The 9,680-nt window shown below is 39.1% G+C and overlaps 1 protein-coding gene across 1 annotated transcript; it reads right to left on the minus strand.

The window, feature by feature from the left end:
• Nucleotides 1–2,188: 2,188 nt before the first annotated feature.
• On the minus strand, nt 2,189–9,667 carry TNIP2 (TNFAIP3 interacting protein 2). The gene is made up of 6 exons (XM_026847300.1): nt 9,590–9,667; nt 6,996–7,301; nt 5,032–5,115; nt 4,211–4,492; nt 3,713–3,832; nt 2,189–3,219 (listed from the first exon to the last, which is right to left on the minus strand). Exons 2-6 carry the CDS (start codon nt 7,245–7,247, stop codon nt 2,938–2,940), a joined length of 1,020 nt encoding a protein of 339 aa, XP_026703101.1. The 5' UTR covers nt 7,248–7,301; nt 9,590–9,667; the 3' UTR covers nt 2,189–2,937.
• Nucleotides 9,668–9,680: the final 13 nt, after the last annotated feature.

The raw sequence follows: 9,680 nt of genomic DNA on the forward strand, positions 1-9,680 counted from the left end.
AGCAACAAGAGCTTTACAGAAGCCTAAACAGGCGTTAACTTTGAGAGATAACAGGGTTCAGTTATCATGGATGACTTTTGTTACCAGTACAGCATGTAAGGAACCAAGTCCCGTACGTATGGTCATGTAGTTCTGTATAGTTTCCAGAGCCTCTCTTGTGAGGACTTTTCTGCAGTTTTGCAGATGATGTGTGTTTCAGTGAACTAGTGCGGTACAAATGGATAATGAAAGTTCATAAAGTTTATGCTGTTGAAGTTCCTTTCATTTTATGCAGTTACTTTCTTACTCATATGCCTTTATTGCTTTCTTTTGGGAAAGGAGCTGGGTTGCTTTTACTATTTAACCAAATAAGATGGGATGCCTTGATGTGTATGCTTTGCCTGGTGAGGAGAGGGCAAGCAAAGATTTTATACGGTTTCTTCAAGAGAGATACCAGTAACTTTGGTGTAAAAGTCAAAGGACTGAATAGTAGACAGGTTTTCTTAGGAGGAATAGCTTATGCCCGGTACCCTGAAACAAACATTTGCATCTGAGACACTGGTGGTTCTTCATAGTGTGTGTAACTGCTTTCTTGGTTAAGCCAAAACAAGAAAGAAGAAAGTAAGGCCTTTTACCAGCTGGAGAAAATAAACTCAGTAAGAAATGGTAAAATAAAATAGCTCTTAAGTGAGGTATTTTTACATGGAAAACCAGCAGATCTGTCCTAGATTTTTGCCACAGGTGTTCAAATTCCAGACATTTATTGCATAGCTTTAGGTGGTAGCTGTAATCTGTGCTTGACCTATAATTTCACCTGTTCGTGTCTGGTGGTCCAGTGTGGTCCTCCATGGAGAGATATCCTGTTTCCCAGCACTGAAGTGCACTTGTTTCTCTGGATTCAGACTCTGCTCTGACAAGGGGACTGATTCACAGGTCTTAAAACCACAAGTATACACACAAGTATTAATTTCTGTGTGCTGTAGACTGCATCTACTAGCTGCAGGTCAGTCTTTGCAGCCATACCCATGGGGGTTAACATGAGTGGAAATCTGTAGCAGTCTTGAGCTTCTGACTGATGTATATTAAAGCATTGATCATCTCAAATGCAATGAAAAACAATGCACTGCCAAGATCTACCTTGCTTTATTGTTGTGTTTGTCTTAATTGTCTTGTAATGTGAATCACTTAAAAAAAGGGCCCATACTCTGCTGTATCACTAGCAATATAGTATTGGTGTACACTGAAGCTGTAAACAAGGCTTGTCTAATGAGAACAGTCAGAAAAAGTAAGATTGGCTTATGCCACAGGAAGCTTAATCATATGTTTCTCAGCCTCTGTTCTGTGGGCTGCATCTGATCTCTAAGACCTTAAAAGGTGATGTATTAAAAAGGTCACTAAAAAAACAGACAAAAATAAAAATCTCTGCATGTTTGTGCATGTTGTGTTGGGAAAAACAAGTCAGTAATCAATCACGGGTTTGTTATCGGTTCAGGATGAGCTGAATAAGAACCACTGCACCTGCATATGGCATGCAGTGGCCCATGAATCTCTTGGCAATATCCCACCTAAGGCAATGTTGTCATAAACAATCAATCATCTTTCTTTGGGGCTGCAAAGGAAAAATCACATAAAATATCCATAATCCTCCCAAAGCACAGTACTGGGAGGAAAGCAAAGCAGAAGAGCAGAGTATTGTTATACAAAGTAAGTTTTCTGTAATTATGAAAGGTAACAGTTTTACTAGGCCTTTACTCTGTATCCCATTCTTAACTTGGCCTCTGACATGGTAAGAAACACCTGGAGCCAAGGTGGCCCTGTTACATTTGTACACTTGAACTTCTGGTATTTCTTAAAACAGTCCCCTGCTGTTTGAAGTTGAAGCTATCACCAGTGTAGACAGGCTCAGAAGGAATTCAAGCTAGCATTGGCCTCGTCACAGATGTGTGGCAGGGTAGGGCATTTAATGTGTAATGTGTTCTTGTGCATCTGAAAGGTTGTTCTTCCTCTCATAAATGTGGAGTGATTTTTCAACGTATTTGAAAATAGCCTGAGACAATGGTTATCACTGAAGTAATGAAATAACTCACATCTGAAACCATGACATTTGGTTAGCCCTTAGTATAGTTACTGGGGCTATTTCACATTTAAATACTTACACTGAAAGAGAGATTTTTTGGACCACTTTACTAATGTAGTAAAGCAAGTACACAATCACTTTTATTATAAAAATAATCCTTAGGTAAAATAGGAATACAATCAATAATTACACAAATATACATTTACAAATATGTAAAATAGTTACTTATGGCACAGAAAAAATAAATAATCCTGTACATTGTTTCTGTGCAAAAAGACAGGCTAGTTTTAGTCAATAACTAGCCCTTTTATATTTTCTTCACTTCTCCTGATTTCAGTTAAACACAAGGATTTTCACATGAGATGTCTGAAAGTTCAGCTTCAATAGACAAAAAAAATACTCTTGCTTTTAATCCAGGTAAAGCACAGTAAGATTTCTTTTTTTCCTATCTTCGGCCAAAATTCTCCCCTCTGCTCTTCAGCCTACGTTTTTGGAAGAGGAGGAAAATTTCAAGTTCAGTAATTTTTTTTCATAAGTTTTCAGACTGGTGTAAAGAATTACTCAAATATGAGTCAAGCTGCACTCTGAAGCTAATTACCACTGTAAGTTTCAGTTTAGTTTGTAGTAGAATTTGCATTATGCTTGCCTTCCTCGTAGTTGTCAAAAATAATTCTTCATAAAAACACTTTGCTTTATCTTGAGGTCTTTCATACAGTCCAGGAGAAGGTGAAATCAAATAAGAGGTAGATACTGTTCATCCTCCTAATTCCTAAGAGCTGTCCATTTGAATTACTCTGTTTTAGGACTGTAGGAGATATGTACAGAGCAAAGTTTTACTGTCTATAAAGTAGTGATTGACTTACACACCTCACATGCCATGGTCACTGACAACATTCTGCAACATGCTTGAGGAATTCATCACTGAGTTCATCACTGAAAAACCTCATACAATGAGGGCATCTGAGTTCACCCTGTGCCCTGCCCTCAGATCCAGAGTTCCCATTGTCCACAGGAGGAGAGGCTTGTTCAGACTGGGAAGATGTTCTTCTCGTGCCTGTTTGGCCTGGGCTATTGCCTCGTAGATGTTCGACGTTTGTCTGTACATACATATGATTTTGGTTACCCTTGTAAACTCTGAAATGACTACTTGTGTCTCTTGAGTCCTAGAAAGAGAAAGAGGAGCTCTTGAAAAAGATGCAGTAGGATGATATTCTTTAAGAGAATATTTATCACCTTTATCTGAAACACTGCTCATGTTTTTATCAGAAGATTTCTAAATAAAATACACATTAGTTTTTGTAGTTTTATTAATATGGTTGTAAAGGTGGCTGGCAGGAAACACAGAATAGAGCCACTATATGACTTTAAAGATGCTACCATTACAGGGCTTATGGTCATCCTTCTCTTCCTTCTAGGAATTCACTCTTTACTATGGTGATCCTAAATAGAAGGAAAATGGACTGGAAAGGGATATTATCTGTGCATTGGGAAGCATGTCCCCTAAAATTGACTATGAAATAATTTAAATTTGATAGCTACACTGAGGTGAGTTTTAGAAGTACTAAAATTTTAAAAAATGTATTTTAAAGTATATTTCAGTCTTGAATCCTGCTGACATGCTTTAATTGAAAAAAACAGTATATGTTGCTTTCTTACCTGTCTTCTTGCTAGCTGGTGTTGCAGACATGCAACTTCTGCCTGAAGCTCTTGTATTTTACTCTGCGCTCGTTCTCTATCTGATCTCTCAGATGTGAAATCATCTTTATAAACTAGGACCTGAAAAAAGAATTATTACATTAATATTTTATGATTTAGAGCATTGGTAGGTTAGATTAAAAAGTAGGGGCTGTGATTCCTTTGTTTGTAAATACTTATTTCCAGAATCTCAATATTATCTTCTCTATCATATCTGTACTTTAAAGGTGTTTGTATTTCTTTTTCAGATCTTTCATACTTTTCTTAAAGCCAGCAGAACTGCACGCTGTTCTTTAAGTAGTGAGTTTCCTTTAAATCTGTGTTAAGTATTTGTATAGCCAAACATGGCAAGACAAGTGGCAAATATCAAAAGAAATAATTTTATTTTTCTCCCTTAAACTTCAGTAGTCTGGGGAGAAACTAAGAATTCCCACCTCTAGGAAAAAGAAACTTAATGACCTGTTGCTCCAGCATTTGTATGCGCTCATTATCTCCTTCACTAGCCTTCTTCACATCTTCTAATTCTGTCTTTGTTTTTATGCATTCATTCATTTTTTCTTCCAGTAGCTTGTTTAACCGGAATATCTCCTTGTGCATCAGGTCAGAATTCGTTTGTGCTGAAGTTACGCAGTGCTGCTGCTCTAGTTGTGACTTCATCTCTCTTAGCTGCAAGTGGAGTCGCTTCACATACTCATCCCTACTCGCATCGTATTTCTGCCATTTTGCATTTAAGTCTTCCACCTGAAAGATTACCCAGGAAAGTCATGAAGAACAGGAAGACACAAGCTTTCACAGACTGTCTGTATGTGCATGACCAAAATTCTCTAAAAGGTAATATAATACGCTGACTCAGCTGCTGAGTGTGGACAAGCCACTTGTCAGGAGAGCAGAAGATTATTGTGGTATAAACCAGGCTCCTCAGGGCAGCCTTCCCCATTCCCTAATCCCCAGGGGCTGCACTGAAGAATATGGAATGGGAGGGGCTGGTGCTCACCCTGGGCCTAGTGCTGTTCTCCTGGGGTGGAATACTGATGCATGGAAGGAACGCAAAAATTTTCTTCTGCAGTGTAACAACAAAACCCTAATATATTAGTAACAATATATAATAAGTTGTTCTTAGCTAAAGGAACAAAGACTATTTGCCGTGCTGAAGGACTAAGAAAAATTCTGGACTCACAGTAAACTGCCATTTAATTATATTAACCAGGTCTTACCAACTCCAAATTTACTGTAATTCAAAATACTCAAATCTTAATCTTGTACAAAATGAAAGTACTCACATGAGCTACTTTTTGTTTTAACATCCTGTTTTCATCTTGTAGGTTGCTGATAAGAGCTTGAAGTGAAGTTTCATTGTCTAAAAGCTGTAATTTTCAGATAAAGGAAGAGTTACTTTAACATAAAAATCCCAAATACTACTTAGCTATACTGTTAGACTGGAAGTAATCTTTTTTAAAATTCCTCTAAAACTATTTGCTACCAGTGAACAAATACATACATCTGGGTCTACTTATTTCTATATAGTATATTTCTAAATACTACTAGTACATCCTACAGCTTCTATTATTAATAAGCCAAGCAAAGATGTACCATCTTGGTCTTGCTTTTCAGTAGATCTGTGTAGTGTCATAAAAACAGATCCGTCTTACCAAATTCTGAACCTATTGAAGGTAACAAGAAAAATACCACACATGACAGGCATGAGGGTCTACACTGATGATAAGAGCTTAATGATTTACACAAACTCCTTGGAAACTCCTTGTTTGGAGTGGAGGAATGCATGACAAAGACACAGATATGCCTTCATCTTGCTTTGTTGTTACTGTCAATTTTGGCCAGTACTAGGAAGAAATTACTGAGGGAAAAAAACCCTGCTTGCTAAATAATTGACTAAAATGATACCTCTTTTTTTACAGTTGTGACATCTGCTTAAAAAAACCCCGGTGTACGTGAGTAATATAGAACACTTTTGTACAAAATTCCCTAGAATCAGCTAGTAATTGCATCTGAAATTTCTCTTCAAGAGGGAAGTCCCCACTGTACAAGGTTAGCTACTTATTACATATATCAAAGTCAATCAGGTTTCCTGTCTATCAATTACACGTAAAATATGATAACGCTAAATGCTCCAAGTCCCTCTAAAAAGTCCTTTTTTCTTTTATCCCATTAACCTCTATTTCTTACAGGTAACCTTAATGTGAATAAGTTTTCTTTGGAAATGCTCCTGGGATGTTTTACAAAGCAGAAGTGAGCATGTATAGAGTTTGATAAAAGCATAGATGAGTGGTCATGTGAAGCACAGCATTACCACTGTGTAGCATGAGACAGAATTAATTCTTTTTTTGAGAACTGGCCTGTATCATTCTAATCAATATTCTGATCTATTAGCAGCAGCACCGCTAATGTTACTTCCTTACGGTATTATCATGAATTACCTAACAACTCTTAACAACCCTGACTTCTGGAACAACAGAACAGCACAATCTACCTCTACCCTGTGCTGAAAAGCTTCAGCTAAGATGATGCAGTGAAGCCACAGCCATTATCAAAGTACATCAAAATCCAGGTGGTTTTGTGCCCCTCAGTGGCACTTCTGCCACCTTCCTATCATGAAGCAATTTTTCTAAACATCCCTGCTGGAGAGAAACACTGCCTTTGCACTGGGAGGCCAGTGGGGAAACCCAGATTAAAAAAAAAATAAGATACTTTGACTCATTCTTGCCAACCAACTTTCTGTAGGTCTGTACTACGTGTGCAAAGCCAAATCCTGATCTGAGGAGACCACATGCTATAGAGTACTTAACATAAATACTCCTTTAAAATACCTCTACTGTTTTGGGATTTAGATGCTTAAACAAGTAATCGGGAGATTCGAAAGCACAGCACCACCTAGTGACACACAGAAGAATCCTGCGGTGTGAAGGTACCATCTCCTGTATATGTAGGGAAGGACTGTATGCATGGAGTTGCTGAGGTTGGAAGGGACCTCTCAGGATCCTCTCCTCCCCCGCAAAAAGTCTCTGATGATAAGAGAGATGGTCAAAATGCAAGTGATTGACAACTGCTTCCATCCTAAATTTTTGGTACTTGGAATTATTTAGAGCTTGCCATGGTAGTCGCTTCACCCTACATGAAATTATTTAAAGGGATGTTTCTCACCACTCCGCAGTTACTACTAGCATACTGTAATTAACAACTCAGAAGCTGATAAGACTTTAAAGAAACATAGTAGCAGTAAGAATACCTGATCAGATCTTCCAGCAGGTATCTGGTCATCTGAATTCCCCTTCTCTTTTCTTTGCTTCTCTTCTAGACATTTTGCCAGATGTTGACACATTTCTGCTGTGGATGCTAATTTGCGTTGAAGTTGGTGAGTTTCATCAGTGAGTGAACGACACAAAACATCACTGGTGGCCTGAGCCTTCTCTTTCTCTGCCAAGCTCTTCTGAAGTCGTAAGATTTCTCTCTCCTTTTCATATGGAGGCTGATTTATCATCTGCTGTATCTCTCCATTCTTCTCTTCTAGTTGCTGATTCAACTTCTGTACTTCCTAAACATAAGGGGGAGGGGAAGTTACTTAAAAGCCAAGTGAACTCAAAAGCCAAAATCTGTGAAGACTGAATTCCATATTGCAGTAATTCCATCTTGCTTCTGTCTATACTCAGTGCAAAGTACTTGAAAAGTAAAATAAATCCAATTCATTTCTGTATAATCACACCTTGGAACTGACAGATCAGTCCATCAAAATCAAGAACTGCTCAGATCAGACAGCTATAGAAGTACTTCCTAGTCAGTAGGATGAAAAAACAACCAGCAAAAAATCAGGAAGATTTAGAGCAGCAACAATCTAAAGATAGAACTTTTGAGAAACACAGTAGTTTAAAAGGAATAGCTATGGAGACTGAGAAACGCTTATGGGTCTTGCATTCTGAATTACCAGATAGTATAAATTTTTCTGAAAAAAAAACATAGAACTAGAAAGTCATCAAAAACCAGTGTATTCATTGCCTGACAGCATCACAGGGACAAAGCAGAGGGGGCATACACAATAACTCTCCCACCTCAGAAAGAATGAGTGGTAAGGACAAGCAAACAGAAAATTAAGTCCGTGTGGCAGCAATGACTATTTTGGCCCTAGCTGACTCTCCAAGGTATTTGAGGGGGTCTGACATAGTCTTAGGAAACAACTGTGTATCTCATTGCCACAGGTTCTGGTTGAACTGGAAGCTCTGTGGGATCATCCACACTGCATCAACGTCTCTGCAGGTGTTTTGAGAAGGAAGAAGTTTGCTTGCAGACTGGAGTAAACCACTCTTAGTACCATGCATCTGAAGTACACTGGTCCTGACTATGTCAAAAACATCTTGTGCTTGATATCCTCAAAAAGTAGCGGATGCTGGTAACAAAGCTCTGCAGCACTGCTCCTCCAGAAGCAGTGATGCCCTGGATGCCAGCATAGACCATGAGACAGGTACAAGCTTGACTCTACCCTTCCAGTTTTTTGGGAGTGCTAATGGAGCTCCAAATCACAGGGAGTACTCTTCTTTGCCAGCACATAGGCAAAATATCTTTTGTTGTTGTTGTTATTTTTAGTGATAGTGATTTCAGTGTTTCTGATCGGGCATAAAATTTTTATTTCTACAAAGAATTAAATACCTAACTTACAGAAATAGTACTTGTTCATATTCCTGATATTTAAATTCTTTAGCGTTGTGCTAAATGCTGTATTTCCCTTTTGCTATAAAGTTATTCAGCATCAGACTTCAAAATATTTTCAAATACCACAGGTTTGTTAGCTGTGTGCAAAGTGTCAGTAAGATCATCTCTTATTACAAATTTCCAAACTTGAACTTACTTAAATGTTTTTTAGGTAATGTCATATATGGAAAATGTTTTGTATAAGCATTAGGTCAAGAGATTACTTATGACAAAAACACTTGTTTCAATTTTAAGCACTGCTTCTCAGACTGGAAATTCCTTTATGCAGCTTCATATAGAAAGAAATGCTTTAAAATTCTTTAAGTATTTCAGACTGAACACGGAAACGTCTTAATGACACTAAGAAAAACAGTGGTTGTGGTAGATGGGAGGGGACAGTTTTGAGACTTTTTTTTTTTTTCCTGTCATAAGAGATACCGGTTTCCCTGATCTATGTCCTCACAATCCAGACTTGTTGGTTACTTCTGCAAGTATGAACGTGCTGCCTTAATGTCAGTACAAAAATCCACTTAAGTTCCCTTTAAAAAAGCACTGTAATAATAATAGTGGTGGCATTAGTTGTTTATCTTACAGAACAAAACTATTGTATCTGATAAAGAGGAGGGTGTTCAGTAATACAGAACTTCCAGATTTAGGATTTTTTTACTATTTTCCTTCACCTTGTGAAAACAGTTGTGTGAAGATCTATAATGCCACATTAAGTTTTTGTTTTAGGATTTTATGGTTTGCCTTCTTGAGCTTAAGGCAGGGGGAACTACTGCTGGATACAGACGGCTGAGCTGTTTTGGGCACAGTGCGACTCAGGGCACACAAGGGTCGAGCAAGTCCTGTCAAGCGCAGCAGCCCCGCCGGGCAGGTGTCAGAACCCACCCGGGGCACGGCACTTAAACCCAGGCGTCAGCGCCGGTGCCTGCGCCCCCCAATCTGTCTCCATAAACGCGAGTGAGCAGTCTGAATGCAAAGTGGCTGCCTCCTCCATTCAAGATCTAAACTGAAATTACTGATTTTTTTCTGGCGAGGAGCGCGGGAGCCCAGCTGCCGCTCCTCGGGCATTACGCGCCCCCGGGGCGGCGAGGCGCTGCCTGGCAGCGCTTCTTCCGAGGGCACTCACGGTTTTACCTGGCTCAGAGCTTCCACTCTTCGCGCCGAGAGGCGCTCGCTGTCCCGGAGCTGCTCTCGGGCCTGACCCAGCTGCTCCAGCAGCTGTCTC

This window comes from Athene cunicularia, assembly GCF_003259725.1.
Source record: "Athene cunicularia isolate RWA chromosome 4 unlocalized genomic scaffold, athCun1 chr4_part1, whole genome shotgun sequence".
NCBI lineage: Eukaryota > Metazoa > Chordata > Aves > Strigiformes > Strigidae > Athene > Athene cunicularia.

Bases quoted from the DNA above. Each gene is read 5' to 3' on its own strand.
- TNIP2 (XM_026847300.1), bottom strand. From the start codon at position 7,247: ATGATAAATCAGCCTCCATATGAAAAGGAGAGAGAAATCTTACGACTT. The intron at 4,493-5,031 runs GTGAGTACTTTC...GTAATCTTTCAG, and splicing joins TAAAACAAAAAGTAGCTCAT to GTGGAAGACTTAAATGCAAA. The intron at 3,833-4,210 runs GTCATTAAGTTT...TTCTTTTTTCAG, and splicing joins TACAAATGCTGGAGCAACAG to GTCCTAGTTTATAAAGATGA.